Genomic DNA, 23222 nt, shown 5'->3' with positions numbered 1-23222 from the left:
CGACTTTAGAAATGACGAGCATATATCCAGTAAACAAATATTTACAATACTACTAGTCATAATATTAAAATAAATACATACTATCACAATTTTTTTGGTATATTTCTTATTGCAAATCAAAATGGATTATCTTTTGAACTCTTCGTTTCAGTCGTCGGGTGTTCTTCTGCTGGTGTTTGCAGCGATGGGCGCATACATGTAAATTGGCCAAGCGGCCGTATAGTGGCTAAGCTGCTGAAACCAAGGGGATTGGAAGTATATTCAGCAGTTCCAAGTGTGTTTTCTCGCTTTTCACGTCGGTCTCGTGCACGGCGATTTTGAAACCAGATTTTTACGCGTGTGTTCGTCAATTCTAAGCTGTACGCCAGCTGGTTTGCTTCTTCCGAGCTTAGATATGTTGACACTTTGTATGCCTCTTCTAAGGCAGTTAACTGAGATGGAGTAAAGGGTACACGTGGTAGTCTTCCGGGAGTACGCTTTATGGGACCTGGTTTTTGCAAACCTATGTGTTAAATGAAATAACAGTATTAGTTTTCAACACTATTCCAAATAATTAAGTATTAATAAAAATGTAGAAATTGCTAAATATAGGGTACGGGAGCCGAGGGTATTTTCAGCCCATTAAGCGATTGCATCTAATTTTTCGGCCTAGGCCTAGTTCTAGTGGAAGAACAGATGTTCGTTTTGATGTTCTTTTAATAAAAAACATTTCAAAAGGTCCAATGTGCAAATGAGAGATTCTCTTTGCGTCTCCTCTCTTACGCTTATCACGGCGACATAAATGCACTTGAATGCGTCTATTTTGACTGACTCCGTTGCTAGCGTCATTGGCTAGCTAATCATTGAGAATAATTGAGTTAAAATGCATTTATGCCGCCGTAATAAGCGTAAGAGAGGAGACGCAAAGAGAATTTCTCATTTGCACATTGGACCTTTTGAAATGTTGGTAGAGACATACGCTTGACCGCATTTCAAGGTCAAGACTAAAAACACGAGGTTGGTCTATTCCATAAGAACGGAGCCTTTCCCCGAAAACCCGCACTGAGAATCGCGGGTAACACGCTGACAGACGAACAGCGCCATGCACTTCGTAAGTCGCAAGGGCCTGCATAGTGTCATCGTCCTGCCAGTAAAAATAAGTTAGATTAAAACTTCTCGGTCGGTGGTTTCTACAGTAGACGGAGGAAGAGTCACAATTTGTGTCTAAAAATAACCCAACCAGATACGTCGCTTAATGAGAGGGTTGTGCAGTCTCCTTTTGTCCAGCGCATCTGTGGTTCAAAGGTACATGGGTACCAGCGAGCCATATGCCCTGGCGGGTGTTGTGAGTTCGAATCAGGTTATAATCTCAGATTATTGCTTGGTTCAATCCATGCACCTTCCAGCATTGGACAAAAGGTAGGAGTCACAACGACGACTTGTTAAGCGTAGCTACCAATACTCCCCCCCCCCCCCCCCCCTCCCCCACACCTGTCCACTCTTCTCGACTCTGTGTTTCATTACTTTCTTCTGCCGTTTCCTTCGTTAGTTGTAAAAAACTACCGTCATAAAAACTTAATCGTATGCTTGACCTCATTTCAAGGTCAACACAAAAATCACCAGATTGGTCTATACCCATGTTTTCAAATTACGCGGAACTTCACTGATACATCAATGAATCGCATTTTTATCCCCATCGCACTTTGCCACTTTGTCACTTTGTCACTTCTGTTGACAGATACTTAACAATTAATAAATTATTAACTATCACGAATTATAACACCTTTCATTACATTATCATTTTAAAGAATAGTGGAACAGTTGTATTTATTTGAAACAATAGGGAAGGAAGGAAGAAGTCCAGAAGAAGAAAAGTTTGAACAAAACCGGAGCATTTTAAGTTTTGATACATGCTTTTTTAAAATTTAACTTTTGCAAAACTTGGATGTGGGTATAATCTAAACAGTTTCAGGAGTTTAATATCGAAATACTACAAATAACGATAAAATAACATTTTTATGTTTTGAGCAAGATTAAACCAGTTACGACTCGTTTCAAGCCAGTTAATTAAAGTTAAATAGTGCTACTACACTGCCCATAAATGGAAGACAGTCACATCTGCAAAAACGTGCAACTACGAAGAACGCTGTTGAAGCCACGACAATTTTTCTTTAATATTGAATCGATTTTCGAAACAAATCGTCCAAATCATCATAAAATCACTTGAATGTACATAACAGAATACTTTTACAAGCAATTTGTTCACAAGTGACCTAAAATTGTTCCAAAACTTAGAAAAACTGCTGAAGTTACTGATATGCGTTTATTTGTGCTTGGATAAGCAAGAATAAACGCATTACAGTCACAGGCTCAGCATGCCTTGATCCTTACGTTGTCGGTGACTCGGTAGTATTTTCAAGACAACGTGTAGTTGTTGTTTTGATAATTCACGTGCTCGTTCAATTCAATTGTTCAAAATGTCCTTTTTGACTCAAATTTCTTCCTGGTCTTTTCTCCTTTTTATTGTAATATGTTATCTTGAGGTTATAGTGAGGTCGCACTAGTTTTGCAATTTAGAGTACCGACTTAGAGATGTCACATGTTGTATTTTAGTTAAATTCAGAAACTGATCCCCGTAGAGGTATCTGGAACATTCACGGACATGTTTAGATGTGGCCAATGACGTCTTGAACACTTTATACGACTACCAATCTATACCTATAAAGAAGGATTTCTGTCTGTCTGTCTGTCTGTCTGTCTGTCTGTCTGTCTGTTTTGTGTTCCTTATAGAATCAAAAACTACTGAACCAATCGGCGTGAAAATTTGCATGTAGAGGTTTTTAGGGCCAGGAAAGGTTTTAGTGATGGTTAGAGACCCCTCCCCCCACTAAGAGGGGGGGCTCCCATACAAATGAAACACAAATCTATACCTATAAAGAAGGATTTCTGTCTGTCTGTCTGTCTGTCTGTCTGTTTTGTGTTCCTTATAGAATCAAAAACTACTGAACCAATCGGCGTGAAAATTTGCATGTAGAGGTTTTTAGGGCCAGGAAAGGTTTTAGTGATGGTTAGAGACCCCTCCCCCCACTAAGAGGGGGGGCTCCCATACAAATGAAACACAAATTTCTGCATAATTCGAGAACTAATTAAGCAAATAGAACCAAATTTGGCATGTGGGTGTTTTCGGTGACAAGAATTTATTCTAGGGTAATTTGAGACCCCTCCCCTCTTTATAAGGGGAATTATAACTCCTCTCCCCTTTAAGAGGGGGGGTTTCCATACCAATTTCCTCATAACTCGAGAACTAATCAAGCAAATGGAACCAAATTTGGCATGTGAAGGTTTTCGAGGGCAAGAAAATTTTCTATGTTGAATTAGGACCCCTCCTCACTTTAAGAGGGGGGGCTCCTGTACAAATGAAATACCAATTTCCTCATAACTCGAGAACTAATCAAGCAAATGGAACCAAATTTGGCATGTGTGTGTTTTTGAAGACAAAATTTTTTTCTATGATGAATTGGGACCCCTCCCCACTTTAAGAGGGGGGGGGGGGGCTCCTATACAAACGAAATACAAATTTCCTTATAACTCGAGAGCTAATCCAGCAAATGGAACCAAATTTGGCATGTAGGTGTTTTTGGAGGCAAGAATGTTTTCTATGATGAATAAGAACCTCTCCCCACTTTAGGAGGGGGGGCTCCTATACAAATGAAATACAAATTTCCTCATAACTCGAGAACTAATCAAGCAAATAGAACCAAATTTGGCATGTGGGTGTTTTCGGTGACAAGAATTTATTCTATGGTAAATTGAGACCCCTCCCTCTTTATAAGAGGAATTGTAACTCCTCTCTCCTTTAAGAGGGGGGGCTGCCATACAAATTTCCTCATAACTCGAGAACTAATCCAGCAAATAGAACCAAATTCTCACCCCTGTGATAGGGGGATATGGATATGGAAATTTTGGCGAAACTCAAAAACTAATCCAACTCGAGAAATTCGAGACTCTTCCATAAAACATTAATCAATAACAAGACCACAAAAACTATCTATAGTAACACTAGATCATTCAGGACGAGCCGGTCGCGAGTGTTGTCGGTGACCCGCCGTCGGAAGCGCCGCCCACTGGGGGACTTGCAAAACTCGAGAAGTGATAAAGATCATCCGAGATTCATGATTTATGTACAACACAGGTTAATTTGTGGCAATACGAAGTTTGTCGGGTCAGCTAGTCTATACCTATAAAGAAGGATTTCTGTCTGTCTGTCTGTCTGTCTGTCTGTCTGTCTGTCTGTCTGTCTGTCCTGTGTTCCTTATAGAATCAAAAGCTACTGAACCAATCGGCGTGAAAATTTGCATGTAGAGGTTTTTGGGGCCAGGAAAGGTTTTAGTGATGGTTAGAGACCCCTCCCCCCACTAAGAGGGAGGGCTCCCATACAAATGAAACACAAATTTCTGCATAACTCGAGAACTAATCAAGCAAATAGAACCAAATTTGGCATGTGGGTGTTTTCGGTGACAAGAATTTATTCTAGGGTAATTTGAGACCCCTCCCCTCTTTATAAGGGGAATTATAACTCCTCTCCCCTTTAAGAGGGGGGGTTTCCATACAAATTTCCTCATAACTCGAGAACTAATCAAGCAAATGGAACCAAATTTGGCATGTGAAAGTTTTCGAGGGCAAGAAAATTTTCTATGTTGAATTAGGACCCCTCCTCACTTTAAGAGGGGGGGCTCCTGTACAAATGAAATACCAATTTCCTCATAACTCGAGAACTAATCAAGCAAATGGAACCAAATTTGGCATGTAAAGGTTTTCGAGGGCAGGAAAATTTTCTACGGTGAATTAGGACCCCTCCCCACTCTAAGAGGCGGGGCTCCTGTACAAATGAAATACAAATTTCCTCCTAACTCGAGAACTAATCAAGCAAATAGAACAACATTTGGCATGTGGGTGTTTTTTTTGGTGACAAGAATTTATTCTATGGTGAATTGAGACCCCTCCCCTCTTTATAAGAGGAATTATAACTCCTCTCCCCTTTAAGAGGGGGGGCTTCCATACAAATTTCCTCATAACTCGAGAACTAATCAAGCAAATGCAACCAAATTTGGCATGTGAAGGTTTTCGAGAGCAAGAAAATTTTCTATGGTGAATTAGGATCCCTCCCCACTTTAAGAGGAGGGGCTCCTATACAAATGAAATACAAATTTCCTCATAACTCGAGAACTAATCAAGCGAATTGAACCAAATTTGGCATATGTGTGTTTTTGGAGACAATTTTTTTTTCAATGATGAATTGGGACCCCTCCCCACTTTAGGAGGGGGGGTCCTATACAAACGAAATACAAATTTCCTCATAACTCGAGAACTAATCCAGCAAATAGAACCAAATTCGGCATGTGGAGGTTTTTGGAGGCAAAAATATTTTCTACGGTGAATTAGGATCCTTCCACACTTCAAGAGGGGGGGCTTCTACACAAATGAAATACAAATTTCCTCATAATTCGAGAACTAATCAGGCAAATGGAACCATATTTGGCATGTGGGTGTTTTTGGAGGCAACCATTTTTCCCATTATGAATTAGGACTTCTTACCTTTTTAGGAGGGGGGGGGGCTCCCATTCAAACGAAATACAAAGTTGCTCATAACTTTAGAACTAATCCAGCAAATGGAACCAAATTTGGCATGTGAGAGTTTTAGATGGCAGAATTTTTTTTCTGTGGTATATTACGACCCCTTTCCCTTTTAAGAGGGTGGGCTCCCATACAAATGAAATACAAATTTCCTTATAATTTGAGTACTAATCAAGCAAATGGAACCAAATTTAGCATGTAGGAGATTTTTGAGTCTTGAATTTATTTTATGATACATCATCTCTCACCCCTGTGGTAGGGGGATATGGACTCTCATACAAATGAAACAGAAATTTTTGCGAAACTCAAAAACTAATCCAACTCGAGAAATTCGAGACTCTTCCATAAAACATTAATCAATAACAAGACCACAAAAACTATAGTAACACTAGATCATTCAGGACGAGCCGGTCGCGAGTGTTGCCGGTGACCCGCCGTCGGAAGCGCCGCCCACTGGGGGGCTTGCACAACTCGAGATAGTGACAAAGATCATCCGAGATTCATGATTTATGTACAACACAGGTTAATTTGTGGCAATACGAAGTTTGTCGGGTCAGCTAGTAGTCTATAAATGCAAATCCGTGAATTTATAGGTGTCACATGATGGGTTTGTTGTGATTCAAGGTGCTTCTATGTTCAAGTCCCACATATTCCGGAACTTGTTTCCAGATCCAATTTCCAATCGTACATCCGATCCAAATTCTCTTCAATAGTGTTCTTCTAGGCCATAAAATCTTCTGTTTGGTAGTCGCTGCAGTTGAATCGGTCCAGGCATTTCCAAAAAACCAGATGCTTATTGATATATTTTTACTACGGTGACTGTTATGCGTTTATTTGTTATATGGGACTGACATAGTTTGATATATTTTTCAACATCTTGGGAACAAACATAACTTTTTTGTTTGAAATATTGAAAGAACAGTTAATTTAAAGATGATTCCCACGTTTTCTCAAAAGTGATGAAAAGTCAGATGGGACTGTTATGCATTTATGGACTGTATAAGTCTCACAAAAATTTTCAAAATGCGATATTGTCGCCAATCACCAGAAAAAGATTGTGGCCTGATCAAACTATTAGTGCAACTATAAACTCTACGAAACAGATAAAACTAATATACGAAGTACGGGCATTTCGGAAATTTAAACTGTTACAAGATATCAAATTTATAGCAATATTTCAGAGTATTTTTTACAATACAGTAAATTAAAAACTTGCGTGACAAACGTTTGCAAAATGTCAAGCTTTGTCGAATTGAACCTGCATCCGTAGTCCTACGTGAGCCTCTCGATCGTGCGCCTAAAAACAGTCTATCATACTTTTAAATTCTGAATTTATATTAATTAGAAATGTGCACAGTGAAAAACAAACCTCATGAAAAGCCTGATAAAAATTATGTTTTACACAAGTGTGAAACTACAAATGACATTGCTTACATTTGCGCCATACCGAACCGGTCTTCGGATTCGTCGAAAATTGCATCGTAACAATTATATGAAACATCCTGCATTACACATCATGTTTTATTTATATCACAACTATAAGAACTTACCCCAAACATATACGCAGCAAATAAAACTACGAATAATTGATGATCATCCTATAAAACGTTGAACAGTACGCTTCTGTCTATAGTTCCATATCAAAAATAATACATATAAAGACGAATTGTGCCCCGTGTTGTCTTTTTGTCCTTAATTCCCGCAATGGTAATTTTTAACATATGGGTCATTCCACGTCAAGTGACCAAGAAAAGTACAAACTTGTAATCGACCTTCTCGGATTTTCACCAAACTCGGCCAGATTGTTCGTTTTGGGTCAAGCAGCAAAAATCCCAAGTTCGTCATTCCCAATTTTTCAAGTAAAATCATAAACAAAATAAAATTTCCTAGGAATAAGTAAATAACAAAACAAAGCAAAATTATTCTGGTTTAATCTAAAGCAACATTGCGCTGTTGTGAAAGCACATAAACAGTGTATAATACAACTAAAGCTTGTTTTTGAGCGTAGAATACGCAAATTGAGTGAACGAAAAGTCAAACAAACAGTTCCTAGATTCTCATGCCTTCAACCATGTGAGATGGCTAGCAGCAGAGGTGACACAATATCAACTGTGCAACAATACCATTCACTTGCGCAAAGCAAAATGCAAAAAAAAGATTATCAATGTCTAATTGCTTTTATCGAAAATCTGTATTGTATTGACGAAATGTGCAGTATATATCATTGTTTACGTTGTTTACATTGTAATACGCACCGTTAAGCATCTTTCGATAAATCCCGTCATGAGTGGGCGCTAAATAATTGTAACCTAAATGTAAAATTCGTGTCGACCGCAGAATGTTGCGAAGAAAAGGAAATATTGAAGGATCGCTTCTTGTCAGCAGCATCTATTTCTGGTATCCGATCTATGCATGCCGCAATTCCTGTTAGTACCAACTCTGTTATAATGAAAACGGTTTCCGAATCAAATTCAGGGACTACATATAAAGTATCAAAAATGAGCAGAAAAGGCACAAGGAAATAATTATTAATACTGTTAATACTGATATAAATTATTGATATGGATTTATAATGTTCCAATACTAGTGAAAACTGTAAAGTTGGCATCACTGTTAGGAGAAACTATATTATATTTTTGAATGAAAGAAAAATCGAAACTACAAAACAGTTCGAAAACAGACATTTATGAAGCATTAAAGTAGAAGGTGAAAACCCCGAATTAATCCACCTAGTGGCGTGACCTAGCCTTTCTACTGCCACAATTATCATTATTTAATTTCCCAGGAACATCTATAATTAACTTGACTATATTTTTAAATATCCGTTCCGTATTCCTCAAAATCCTTATTTGCCAATAAAATTCACAACGTATTGCGTAGAATAATTATATTTTCTTTCCTTGGGTGCGTAAATACTTGTAAGCGTCATTTATGTTATTTGATGAACACCTTATTTAGTTTTATAATCGGTCGGCCTTAACTTTCGGGTTTCAGAGCCACATACGAAACTTGTTTTGAACTGACAATATGAAATATGTGTTCATAGCAGATTTTTTGATATTTTTTTTGAGTGGTTTTAACCCAAAGGGTAGATTTTTTTGATATATTGATATCAATACCATGCGTTCAAAAGTTAGCATCTTTGAAAAACAAGAGTTCAGAAAAATTATTATTATACTTCGCTTTTGAAGAAAAAGGATATCTACAACAAAATGATTAATCTCAAAATTTTACTATTAGTTTGCTTGGCTTCAATTTTGCAATATATCTGAATTAGAAAAATAACTGAATAGAGCATTAGATATGAAAAAGAGAAATTGAACTTTTTATTAGCTGGCGCTCCTTCAGATAATTATTTTTGCATGAAAATCAAAACTTAAGCTTCTTTTGAATGTACTTTCATGAAAAGATAGTCATTAACTTGATCACATCGTTTTTACAATGTTAGAGGGTTAGGCAAACAAGATGAGGTCGAAAAATAGTGCAAAAACTGCGCCATAAACATGCTTGAGAATGAGAAATATGGTCGATATGATTTCCAATGCTTGTCATTTTTGATTTATTTATTAAAATATGATACATGACATAAGACATCTGTCCTTTAAAATGTCACTAACGAAAACAAATCTTACAAAGTTACTACCGTGCAACGTTTACTTCCTATTTTTCATATAACATTTCTAAGCTCTAGTATCTATGGATTAAAAAGAGCATCTATTAATGCGCAAAATTTGTATGAAATTTGTATAAATTTATTTGGAAAAATCAGCTCACTAGTATTTTGATCCTATACACCACTATATGTACTTATATCTTAAACAATTTCGCCGTCTCACGTAGCTGCTTTGAAAAGTTTCATTATACAATCTGTGTTCGATGTGCCCGGGTAAAACCTGTGTAAGTTCAATTTTTAAATCAATAGTCACAAAAATACATTATGAATGTGCTACTTCCTTTCTAGTGTAGAATAACAAGCTTTCCACAGTGCAATGACACAATCCACGTGACAAAAGAAATATTTGTATACGTTGTGAGTAGTTAAATTGTAATCAATGTTAAACATGTATAACTTTGCAAAAAAATTTTTGTTAATCAATAGCTGTCTTGAAGATGAGGGGATATCCCTCGAAACGTCGACTGTAAACGGAAAATAAATATTTTCGCACGTAACCCGTGACCGAAAGCCAACCAAAAAATTTTAAACAAAACAAACGGTCGTTTTTTCATTATAATCGTACTTATATACTTAAATTAACTGCTTTTCTCCGCTTTTTGCTTTTCTTGTACAATTGTGAGTAACAGCAAGTGAAGAAAATGACAATTGAAATGTGAAATCAAAGAAAAGAAAAAACTTTTCGATTGAATCCCACTATTTAATATTTATTTGCGACAGATACGTAGTTCGCCTACGACGTGCAGGCTTCACCAGTGTCTTATTTCAAAGCGTATATGTATCTGTCGCGAATAAATATTAAATAGTGGAATTTACTGCCCATGGATGCATAGTCGACGTAACGACCAGCACCATGATTGTTGAGAAAACGCATTTTTATCGTAAAAAACCCGAATTATTCCACCTAGCGGCGTGACCTAGCCTTTCTACTGCCTCAATAATCATTATTTAATTTCTCAGAAACATCTATAATTAACTTGACTATTTTCTTCAATATCCGTTCCGTATTCCTCAAATTCCTCAAAAATTTGCCAATAAAATTCACAACGTATTGCGTAGAATAATTATATTTTCTTTCCTTCGGTGCGTCAATACTTGTAAGCGTCATTTATGTTACTTGATGAACACCTTATTTAGTCTTATAATATTTACGTGATTGATAGAAAAATAATGTTAACTCAAAAGATAATTTATATAGACTTGAATGAATATATATAGAAAATTTGAAATTAACCCTCTAACGGGTCTACAGACGGCCTTAACTTTCGGGCTTCAGAGCCACATACGAAACTTGTTTTGAATTGATAAAAAAGAAGAAAAACAAAAAGTTATTTATATCCTTTAATTCTACTACTGTGCTCTATTGATAAATACGTATTTCGGTCTCGGCGTGTGACCTTCATCAGTATCTAACTACCTTAGACTGTTTTGTTTTGAATTGACAATATGAAATATGTGTTCATAGCAGATGTTTTGATATTTTGATATTAATACCATGCGTTCAAAAGTTAGCATCTTTGAAAAACAAGAGTTCAGAATTTTTTTTATTATACTTCGCTTTTGAAGAAAAAGGATATCTACAACAAAATGATTAATCTGAAAATTTTACTATTAGTTTGCTTGGCTTCAATTTTGCAACATATCTGGATTAGAAAAAATAACTGAATAGAGCATTAGATATGAAAAAGAGAAATTTCTTAGCTAGTGCTCCTTCAGATAATTATTTTTGCATGAAAATCAAAACTTGAGCTTCTTCTGAATGTACCTTCATGAAAAGATAGTCATTAGCTTGATCGCATCGTTTTTACAATGTTAGAGGGTTAGGAAAACAAGACGAGGTCGAAAAATAGTGCAAAAGTTGCGCCATAAACATGCTTGAGAATGAAAAATATGATCGACATGATTTCCAGCGCTTGTCATTTTGGATTTATTAAAACATGATACATGACATAAGACATCTGTCCTTTAAAATGTCACTAACGAAAACAAACCTTACAAAATTACTACCGCGCAACGTTTACTTCCTATTTTTCATATAACATTTCTAAGCTCTAATATCTAATGATTGAAAAGAGCATCTATTGATGCGCAAAATTTGTTTAAAATTTGTATAAATTTATTTGGTAAAATCAACACACTTTAATCCTATACACCACTTTACCTACATGCTTAAATCAACTGCTTTTTTTCGCTTTTTGCTTTCCTTGTACAATTGTGAGTAACAGCAAGAGAAGAAAATGACAATTGAAACCTGAAATCAAAGAAAGAAAAAAAATTTCGATTGAATCCCACTATTTAATATTTATTTGCAACAGATACGTAGTTCGCCTACGACGTGCAGGCTTCATCAGTGTCTTATTTCAAAGCGTATACGTATCTGTCGCGAACGAATATTAAATAGTGGAATTTAGTCGGTAAAAGTTTTTTCTTTTCTTTAATTTCAGAGTTCGTATTACACTAAGAGGCTTCAAAAACTTCAGACAATTGACATGTTTCTCACTTTTCTTGAATTTCAATGCAAATTTAAAAATTGCAAATTGTCATCACATACACACTTACATACATACATACATACATACATACATACATGCATACATACATACATACATACATACATACATACATACATACATACATACATACATACATACATACATACATACATACATACATACATACATACATACATACATACATCACACACATTGAATACAAACAACATTTGATTGATATGTTTTGATTTCACACGTTTTAACTAGGGCTGTCGGTATTGGGCGCTTTTGGTGAAAACCGGTATTTCGGTATTGGCGTAGAAAATACCGGTAATACCGGTAAAATACCGGTATTGGCAGATTATTCGAAATCAATAGAAATATCGTTGTTTTTCAGTAAATCTTTTTATTTTGAAACTTTAGCTCCAGTATTGTTGCTTAGCAAACTAGAATTTAAGCAGATAGCGATTTAATTATCTTACTAGAACGAATTTAATTGCCAACACTTCCAACAAAACAAAAAACTCCTGTTTTTATCGATGTCTGGTGAACGGCTCTAAGCACATCAGGAATTTTCCTTTCATTTCGTCAAATTTATAGCAGGGAAACCCGCCTTTAATTATTTAAAAATATCTTGTATTATAGCTTCCAGCATAATTAATACCCGGTCTCCCACAGCCTCTCAAACAATTTTTACTCCATCCCCAAACCGGAACACCTGCATAACGTCATCCTCTTCATTATCGTTCACAAATACTTTCTCTTCTCTATTACCAATCCCACTATTCGAAGATTGTGGGATGCAGATTTCATCTCCTTGTTTAATCAATGTATCATTCGAAATACTTGAAAATATTCCAAATTCTTTCCTGGCAGATCCTTTGATGGCAAGAATATTCAAAAAGCGCAAAGATTCTCCTATTCTGATCAGAGCCCGGCATCGTCGAAACAAATAAATGAAGCTAACTTTCTCTTACCTTCGCTTCATACATGAAGCGACTTGTTTTTTTTTGTTAAACAGAACGTTTCAAGCAAGTTTTAGCTGAAGCTACTGACTGTGTCAAATGACGACGATTGACAGTAAGCCACGAATTGTCGATGTTGAGTAGATTAATCATAATATGCTTTGAATAGTAGGAAATGTTACTCAAAATCAATTCAATTTCATTTTAAGTCTATGCTGACCTTTTTCTGAATATTTGATAGTAAAATACAAATGAAACTTTAAAACCGGTCGTCATGATGAAATTAAAATCCTTTCAATGACGCTGATTTAGGCCAGTTTTGAAACGAAGCGGCGCTGCTTCTGTTGAAACTGAAGCTTCATTACTTCATTGATGAATAACAATTTACTATTGTAAGTGTCGTTTCTGGGCCCTGATCTTGTTTCTTAAATTCGTTATTTGAGGCCTTCGAATAATTTGGTGGCCTTTGAATATCTAGTTGTTCAAAAATAAATTGAAACGCGACGTCTGGTTCATACAATGATACATTTTTACAGCAAAGTTACGCTACTGTGCCTTAAGCGGGTTCAAGAGCTATAATTATTTGATCCACAATTTCACTGTCTTCATTGTTAGCAGTCGAAGAATCTCGTCGGCATTAACATCAAGTTGTTTTTCTAAGAGTTTTATAATCTTTTATCAAATTTAGTTCTTATTCGAATAAGGAGTTGGAAAAAACAAGCAGATTAGAAAATACCGGTTTTTTGCCTTTCCAAAACCGGTATTTCGGTATCCAAAAATTGGCCGGTATTACCGGTTTCGGTACTACCGGTACTACCGGTTAGACAGCCCTAGTTTTAACGGTTTAATATACAGTGCTCAAGTGTTAAAGTTTGAATAACTTTTGAATGAACCGTCCGATTTTCAATAACTCGGTTTCGTTTGATAGATCTCAGCAGTAATTTTCAAATAATAATAAAATGCGTGATGTTTTTCATTGAATTAATGTTTATATGTTTCAAAAATATGTTTTAAATACTATTTTTTCCCATTTCTTTATGTAACTTTCAAACTACAAGTCCAATCGTCATGAAATTTGGAACTTAAGGGTTTGCAAGACTCCTCTTTCATATGCAATCAATTTTGTTCAAATCGGTTAAGGGATCTATGAGATAATGAAGTCCCATATTTTTCGTATTTTTATACATAACTTTTGAACTAAAAGTCCGATCAGTATGAAATTCAATAGCGACCAATGGGACCCCTAGACCTTTCATTTGACACTAAGAACATTAAAATCGGTCCAGCCATCTCCGAGAAAAGTGAGTGAGATTGAAAGCGTTACATACACACACACACACATACATACACACACACACAGAAAATGCTCAGTTTTCGAAACTGAGTCGAGTGGTATATGACATTCGGCCCGCAGGACCTTCTTTCCATTTCCGGTTTTCCAAGTGATTTCTATACCTTTATACTATATATTTATATAGTAGAAAGGCAAAACGTTTAAAGCCATATAATCTTTGCTATAAACTTTTTCAAACGAATAATCTGTCTATTTAGTAGAGTTTATTAATCAAAACAGGACTGATGGGGTTTTATGATTCACTCCTTATTGTGTTCCTTATTTATTGTTATCTATTTGATTTTCCTACATTCATATATTTTATTATTTCTAAATTTTATTGTTTTACTAAGTAATTAAAATGATGCCAGGTAGACGGAATTTTTCAATTTTCAGAGAGCGAAAAAAAGGCGCTATAACCTTGGCCTATTGCAGCCAGACTATGGTTAATGCCATAAGTTCATCCCTGAGGGTCCGGAGTATCACTTAACCTTTATTAGCAAAGATACTCCCAACGACTATAATTTGTAATCTGTAAATTAATCAATATCTTCAAGGGAAGCGTTTGATACGGGAGGTCCACGCTTTCTTCCTTCCCCTTGATTTCAATGAGTTGAATGGAATTAAATATCATTTTTAATTCCACTTAATTCTTTGGAATTCTCTCTGCGGTACATGCTGCGCAGTTGGCCTGACCGTTGACAAGAAAAATGACCGATTTAAGCAATCGGCATTTTCCAGGATGCCTTCAAGTATTGGCTGCGTTAGTGTGAGATAAGATAAGATAAGAAGATTATTGTGTTCCTTATTTATTGTGTTTAAAAAATGCAAACGCCAGTATATGTGAATAAACAGACTGTTTTTTGAACGATTATTTCCATAACTTGGCGTAAAGCTACAAAACAAATAGGTTACTGTGCTGATTGATTATGCAGGAAATTACGTCAACCATTAGCATTACGTGAAACCAATAGCAGAGTAACTCAATTTTCCTAAATTTCTCGAATATTTTCGAACAAACATATGTTGTTTGAGTATTGGGCATGTGAACGACATAGTTAAGAGTGCGTAGGACCGAAAAAAGTACATTTTGCTCATTTTGGTTTTTACGTCAACTATGCATTCATGGGCAGTTTAGTCGGTAAAAGTTTTTTTCTTTTCTTTTATTTCAGACTTCGTATTCCACTAAGAGGCTTCAAAAACTTCAGACTATTGACATGTTTCTCACTTTTCTTGAATTTCATTGCAAATTGTCATCACATACACATACATACATACATACATACATACATACATACATACACACATACATACATACACACATACATACATACATACATACATACATACATACATACATACATACATATATACATACATACATCGCCCACATTGAATACAATCAACATTTGATTGATATGTTTTTTGATTTCACACGTTTTAACGGTTTAATATACGGTGCTTAAGTGTTAAAGTTTGAATAACTTTTGAACGAATCGTCCGATTTTAAATAACTCGGTTTCGTTGGATAGATCTCAGCAGTAATTTTCAAATAATAATAAAATGTGTGATGTTTTTCATTGAATTAATTCTTAAATGTTACAAAAATAGGTTTTAAATACTATTTTTTCACATTTCTTTATGTAACTTTCAAACTACAAGTCCAATCATCATGAAATTTGGAAGTTAAGGGTTTGTAAGGCTCCTCTTTCATACGCAATCAATTTTGTTCAAATCGGTTAAGGGATCTATGAGATAATGAAGTCCCATATTTTTCGTATTTTTATACATAACTTTTGAACTAAAAGTTCGATCAGTATGAAATTCAATAGCGACCAATGGGACACCTAGACCTTTCATTTGACACTAAGAACATTAAAATCGGTCCAGCCATCTCCGAGAAAAGTGAGTGAGATTGAAAGCGTTACATACACACACACACACACACACACACACACACACACACACACACACACACACACACACACACACACACACACACACACACACACACACACACACACACACATACACACACACACATACACACACACACATACACACACACACATACACACACATACACACACACACGTCCCGCGTAAATCAAAACCGCGTAAAAATAGTCGCGTAAAAAAACCGCGTAAAAAGCGACTTCAGTGTAGTTTGTGTTCTTGATTTTGTTAAATTGTTTTCAAATGCACTATCTTTTGAGAATTGAGCATATGCAATGTTACTACTTTGATAAATGTTACATACATCGCATGTAACATGTATATATGTTGCATATAGCATGTATATATGTTGCATATAGCATGTATACATGAAGAATCGAATGATTACAAGCATGAATACATGCTACTATCACTACAAAGAGACTTACGTAGTTCTGCGTCACCTATATATGCGGTCGTGTCTTGTACACAACCCCTATGATTTTTCTCTAAATTGAATATATACTAAGATAAAAGCAAAAGAAAATAAACGAATTTGATAAAAATGATGCTTTTTCTAATAAAAGGGGGGCTCCCAAAAATCGAGGGAAAGTCTAATCGGCACCAAACTTGAGATTTTTGCTTCTTGAGCAAAAACGAACAATTTGGCCGAGTTTGGTGAAAATCCGTAAAGGCCGATTACAGGTGACTCGGACACTTGACGGGGCCTGTTAACCCTTTGTCTATCACAATAGATCAAACAAATGGTCGCAGTGATAAAAATACCCAACATGAAAAAAAAAACCCTTTGTTTGTACCTGGCTACACCTTTTTTTTATTTTTTAAAGAATTAATCTACTTCTTTCGCGACTAGGTGTGTCTATCGGGGATGCTTTATTATAGAAGTTATTTGATAAAAAATTTCGACAACTTACGTTTTAGAACAATTTTTTTGAAAAACTTACGTTGTCTGAACATTGGAGTCAATTTTACCTCAAAATTCAAACTGCTATATCTCAGTGAAAACTTGACGGATTTCCGAATTTTGGATGTTTTAGAAAGCGGGGCACCTTTTACAAGGAGGGGGTTTGAAAAAGAATCGTTCGTGTGAATCGTTCTTGCTCACGAAAAAATTGAACAGATAGACAAGATCTACAGTGAACATGATCTTGTGATAGATAGAACCTATGACTAAAAGTTTGGTTCAGAATTTGATCGCCAGGTGTCATTGGTGCTCCATTTGTTCTTAATTTTTTATTTTAGGTGGCGTTAGTGACGTATTCATTTTCTGCCGGTACTATGTTCAGTTTTGGCTGAATCGGTATCGCCGCAATCCTGAAAAATGCCACACGTAACTTTGAAGATCTATGTGACAAGGATTTCGTGATATAAACGTCACAAATCTGAAAAAATCCGATTTTTCCGACTCTTTTTTACAAACACCCTTTCTTGTAAAAGGTCCCCCCGTCAAGTCGCCATTCGAAATTTGATCATTTAGTCCATCAAATTATCTTTCTGAAACAAAAAATTCGGAATTCCGTCAAGTTTTCGCTTAGATATACCAGTTTGAATTTTGGGGTCAAATTGATCAAAAAGAACCGACAGCGTATATTTTTTTGTACAGACAGAAGGTTAAAGATTTGGTTTTCAGATTTTCGATAATAATAAACTATGCATAATTCTGTAACGCTATTCTATTTTATTCATATCAATAAAAAAATTTAAATAAATTTCATCAAATGTTTATTAAATGCCTTTTGACCGGTAATGTCAATTCTTATGCAATGTATACGAAGTGTTCGCATATGTATTCGGAGTGTTAAGACCTCTCGTTTGGCCATTTCTGAGGAACTCTTTTTTTTTGTTAGATTATAGTCACTTTAACAGCTTGGGTCATTCGTGACTTCTGCGGGGTTGGGATTTGAACCCGGGTTCTCGGCTTGAGAAGCGTGAATGCTAAACACTACGCCGGAACTATCAACTAATTGACACCTAGTCAAAACACATTTTTAAGCATAATTTTTGAACTGCTTGCTCCATTATAACGCAACTTTGCACAAAACTTGAGGGTACTGAGACCTTTTATTTGGTACCTAAATTACTGAGATCGGCTGATCGCTTCTGCAGAAAATCGTGTCATGTTGTTTTCACCATTAATAAAACTTTCAAAACGGAAATCGGACTGCGAGATAATTCAGTAGTGACCTATTAGGTTATAACACCTTTAAACGGTGGTGGTTATATACAGATTACTATATTGTAGTGAATGCCTTGAAATGTCATTTTCATCAATTTACATATCATTTTTACCAGTTTCTTAGAGTTGGTAATTCCACTAAGAGTTAAATCACCATAGGGGAGTGCCCTAATCTTCACACCCTCCCCCATCTTCGCCCCAGGTCAAAGTTGCTTTTACTATATATCTCAACCTTTAAATAATGTTATGTATGACACGTTTTAACTGTCATATTTTTAGAAATAGCACAAAAAACATTTTGAAATGTATTAACGGTGAATTTTAGAGAGATTTTATTGCTTTTTAAAAGCGGGTGAAAAATAGCACACAAAAATTCGATGTTTTAATTTTTCGTTTCCGTGGTAACTACTGTTTCAATCATAGTAAAACATATAATTAGTTGAATTTTATGCTTTATCGCCTATATTATACACTAGCTGACCCGACAAACTTCGTATTGCCACAAATTAACCTGTGTTGTACATAAATCATGAATCTCGGATGATCTTTGTCACTTCTCGAGTTTTGCAAGCCCCCCAGTGGGCGGCGCTTCCGACGGCGGGTCACCGGCAACACTCGCGACCGGCTCGTCCTGAATGATCTAGTGTTACTATAGATAGTTTTTGTGGTTTTGTATTGACTAATGTTTTATGGAAGAGTCTCGAATTTCCCGAGTTCGATTAGTTTTTGAGTTTCGCAAAAATTTCTGTTTTATTTGTATGAGAGTCCATATCCCCCTACCATAGGGGTGAGAGGTCTCTAACTATCATAAAATAAATTCAAGACTCAAAAATCTCCTACATGCTAAATTTGGTTCCATTTGCTTGATTAGTACTCAAATTATAAGGAAATTTGTATTTCATTTGTATGGGAGTCCACCCTCTTAAAAGGGAAAGGGGTCGTAATACACCACAGAAAAAAAATTCTGCCATCTAAAACTCTCACATGCCAAATTTGGTTCCATTTGCTTGATTAGTTCTAAAGTTATGAGCAAATTTGTATTTCGTTTGAATGGGAGCCCCCCCCCCTCCTAAAAAGGTAAGAAGTCCTAATTTATAATGGGAAAAATGGTTGCCTCCAAAAACACCCACATGCCAAATATGGTTCCATTTGCTTGATTAGTTCTCGAATTATGAGGAAATTTGTATTTCATTTGTGTAGAAGCCCCCCCTCTTGAAGTGTGGAAGGATCCTAATTCACCGTAGAAAATATTTTTGCCTCCAAAAACCTCCACATGCCGAATTTGGTTCTATTTGCTTGATTAGTTCTCGAGTTATGGGGAAATTTGTATTTCATTTGTATTGGAGCCCCCCCTCCTAATGTGGGAAGAGGTCCTAATTCATCACAGAAAAAATTCTTGCCTCCAAAAACACCTACACGCCAAATTTGGTTCCATTTGCTGGATTAGTTCTCGAGTTATGAGGAAATTTGTATTTCATTTGTACAGGAGCCCCTCCTCTTAAAGTGGGGAGGGGTCCTAATTCACCATAGAAAATTTTCTTGCTCTCGAAAACCTTCACATGCCAAATTTGGTTGCATTTGCATTTGCTTGATTAGTTCTCGAGTTATGAGGAAATTTGTATGGAAGCCCCCCCTCTTAAAGGGGAGAGGAGTTACAATTCCCCTTATAAAGAGGGAGGGGTCTCAATTTACCATAGAATAAATTCTTGTCACCGAAAACACCCACATGCCAAATTTGGTTCTATTTGCTTGATTAGTTCTCGAGTTATGAGGAAATTTGTATTTCATTTGTATAGGAGCCCCCCCTCCTAAAGTGGGGAGAGGTTCTTATTCATCATAGAAAAAATTCTTGCCTCCAAAAACACCTACATGCCAAATTTGGTTCCATTTGCTGGATTAGCTCTCGAGTTATAAGGAAATTTGTATTTCGTTTGTATAGGAGCGCCCCCCCCCCACTTAAAGTGGGGAGGGGTCCCAATTCATCATAGAAAAAAAATTTGTCTCCAAAAACACACACATGCCAAATTTGGTTCCATTTGCTTGATTAGTTCTCGAGTTATAAGGAAATTGGTATTTCATTTGTACAGGAGCCCCCCCTCTTAAAGTGAGGAGGGGTCCTAATTCAACATAGAAAATTTTCTTGCCCTCGAAAACTTTCACATGCCAAATTTGGTTCCATTTGCTTGATTAGTTCTCGAGTTATGAGGAAATTTGTATGGAAACCCCCCCTCTTAAAGGGGAGAGGAGTTATAATTCCCCTTATAAAGAGGGGAGGGGTCTCAAATTACCCTAGAATAAATTCTTGTCACTGAAAACACCCACATGCCAAATTTGGTTCTATTTGCTTGATTAGTTCTCGAGTTATGCAGAAATTTGTGTTTCATTTGTATGGGAGCCCCCCCTCTTAGTGGGGGGAGGGGTCTCTAACCATCACTAAAACCTTTCCTGGCCCCAAAAACCTCTACATGCAAATTTTCACGCCGATTGGCTTAGTAGTTTTTGATTCTATAAGGAACACAGGACAGACAGACAGACAGAAATCCTTCTTTATAGGTATAGATTAGTAATGCAAATGCAAGCAAAATATTCGAATTATTGCCAGTGATAATTTTACAAACTCATATGGGGCATTCCATTACAAATGACCCAGAAAATATGCAACTGATGCTGTGATAACGACAATCCTTGAAAATGTATGGTAGCACTAAGTCAATTGCGATTTAAGAATCGAATAATATCGCGAAAAAAAAGAAAAGGCGATTCTTATTCATTCATATTATAGCCTTGAAATCCTCAACATAATTAAATTTGAATATTTCTATGTAAAAATGGTTAACAATGCGCTTTTCTGCATGGGGGCGAAAATGTAGTACATACGGGGGGCCAAGATTGAATATGGGGGGCGAAGATTAAATTATTTCTGAAGATTTTAAATGCCTAATTCCAATAATAAGACGAAACCGACTAATGATAAAAATCATGAATTCTTGAAGAAAAAAAGTTGATGGACCATAATTAGTAACATAAATTTGAAAAAAAAAACAAATTAAGCTAGCTAAACTCTCACCTTTCATTGGAAATTGGGTTCTAGCGGGCGAAATGTAGTGCATTTACCCTACCACAGTTGTACATCCTCTGGAGATTGGCGGTGATATCCCATTTATAAGATTTGTGCGAAATTTGTAGCACCATTTGATAATTTTCATAAAACTGCTCACCAGTTGATGAACGACACACGTTAACTTGCTTAATAAACTTGCTCAAAATTTAAAATATTTTCCATTGGACGCACAACTTTCGATTTAACAAAAAATAATAAAGATCTTTGCTGAGTTATCTACAAAACGGATTCGCTTTCGAAAATAGTTAAAAGCACCATTCATTGTGACAGATCATTTGAAGTGTATTTGTCTTTCAAATACTGTGTGGCTAGCCAGTTGTGGTGGGAAAAAGTTCATTAATTAGTCAACGTTCTCTGTACCTTGCAACTTAGGTTTCCGCATTTCACTAACTAATGCAAAACAGCAAATCAAACGACCATAACCTATTGTTGGATAAAACCGTTGCTATTCTTTGATGGTGATTGATTCTTCACTCTAAGAATTGGTGTGTCACGTCATATGCACGAATATTCCCTATACCTTGTTTTCATACAAGACTTCAGTTTCGAATAAATTATTTCAGTATTTAAAAATGATCTGTTGTAAGGAACTCTTTATTACGAACACATTTTACGTTCAAGTCTTCAAGATCGTCTAGGTTTACGTTCAAACGATATAATCAAATATGAAAGACCGAAGAGGACGGGTAGTTTTATCACTTTTACAAAATTAGTACGTACAGCACATCAACTCAACATGTATTTTAAAATGATTTTCCATAAGAAACCAGGAGTGCATAAAAGTCCACTTTTTACGAGATTTCGTAGAAAACTAATCAAGGCAGGCTAAATTGAACCATGGGGAAATCATGATCCCACTGTATTATGGTCTGCATTATTTTTACCTATTTCGTTATGATTTGAAGTTTAATAACATTGTATAATTCAACTATTTGCTATTAAGGATTATACATACGTGGTAATTTGGGAGGTCGGTATCGAGTGTAATACAACCAATCAAAACTTGGCATGCAGTTCTGTAGATAATTTGCAGAGTTCACCGTTTCGGCCTGATGGAAGCCGTCCACTACGATTTCACCTTCTTCTGATATTGAAGAGTCTTCACTATCACTATAGCTTTGCGAATTATTGGATGAACATGAATGAGGTACTTCTGCATTTTCATTTTGTCGCTTATTGTACTTTTCACCCGCTTTTGTAAGAATATGTTCAATACTGAAATCACTTTGCTTCGATTGAGCCATACCTGCATAGCCCGTTGTCATTCTGTAACAACGATCACTGTATAAAAATAACGGCTGGTTAGCTTTATTAACTATGGATGTTGGCCAGTCGACTTCACAGTACTCACTAATCAGGACAAGCACCTCCCTTCATCTTTTTATCAAGTCCTCATCTCTCATCCTGTCTGTTTAAAGTAGCTATCAGTTGCATTCGAAGTCCTGCATGTATATCTTCATTTTCCAGCTTGCTTCATTCATTCTTTGCATGCCACGACAGCTAACTGAAAACGACCGCTTGCAAAGGAACCCCTCAGGGATAATCGCACACTGCCAAGAAAACACAGGATAGAACGTACAGTAGCAAATCTGTGGAAACCCTGCATTTTGGCCACATTGTTTGGGAATTAAAATTTAATACAAATATTTACAGAAACCATCAAGTATCATGTCGCGCGCTGGAGTTTTCTATGAACAAGGGAACAGCCACGCGTAAAGAAGTAAGCAGCAATATGACGATCGGTCCACTGAGAATACAAAAGGGGTGGGAAACAAGAAAATAATAGAAGGGCAAGTAAACCCCGCCTTCTTTTTTTTTAAATAGATCGGACTAATCGAGCCACAAGTATTTGCAATAGAAATCAAAATAGTTTTCCCCTATGTGCCAGGTAAGA

At 36.1% G+C, this 23222-nt stretch overlaps 1 protein-coding gene across 1 annotated transcript; it reads right to left on the bottom strand.

Moving 5' to 3' along the window:
- Positions 1-116: 116 nt before the first annotated feature.
- Positions 117-22572, bottom strand: LOC128745779 (homeobox expressed in ES cells 1-B). Its single transcript, XM_053842856.1, has 2 exons — positions 22284-22572; positions 117-502 (listed from the first exon to the last, which is right to left on the bottom strand). The coding sequence occupies exons 1-2, from the start codon at positions 22570-22572 to the stop codon at positions 117-119; spliced, it is 675 nt and encodes a 224-aa protein (XP_053698831.1).
- Positions 22573-23222: the final 650 nt, after the last annotated feature.

Source organism: Sabethes cyaneus, chromosome 1 (assembly GCF_943734655.1).
Source record: "Sabethes cyaneus chromosome 1, idSabCyanKW18_F2, whole genome shotgun sequence".
In the NCBI taxonomy this organism is placed as follows: domain Eukaryota; kingdom Metazoa; phylum Arthropoda; class Insecta; order Diptera; family Culicidae; genus Sabethes; species Sabethes cyaneus.
This window is presented reverse-complemented; position numbering and strand designations above follow the sequence as displayed.

What these genes read in the sequence shown, in the direction of transcription:
- LOC128745779 (XM_053842856.1), bottom strand. Translation starts at nt 22,572, where the DNA reads ATGGCTCAATCGAAGCAAAGTGATTTCAGTATTGAACATATTCTTACA. An exon ending in CCGACCTCCCAAATTACCAC is followed by an intron (nt 503 to 22,283) that starts GTATGTATAATC and finishes TTTAACACATAG; the next exon opens with GTTTGCAAAAACCAGGTCCC.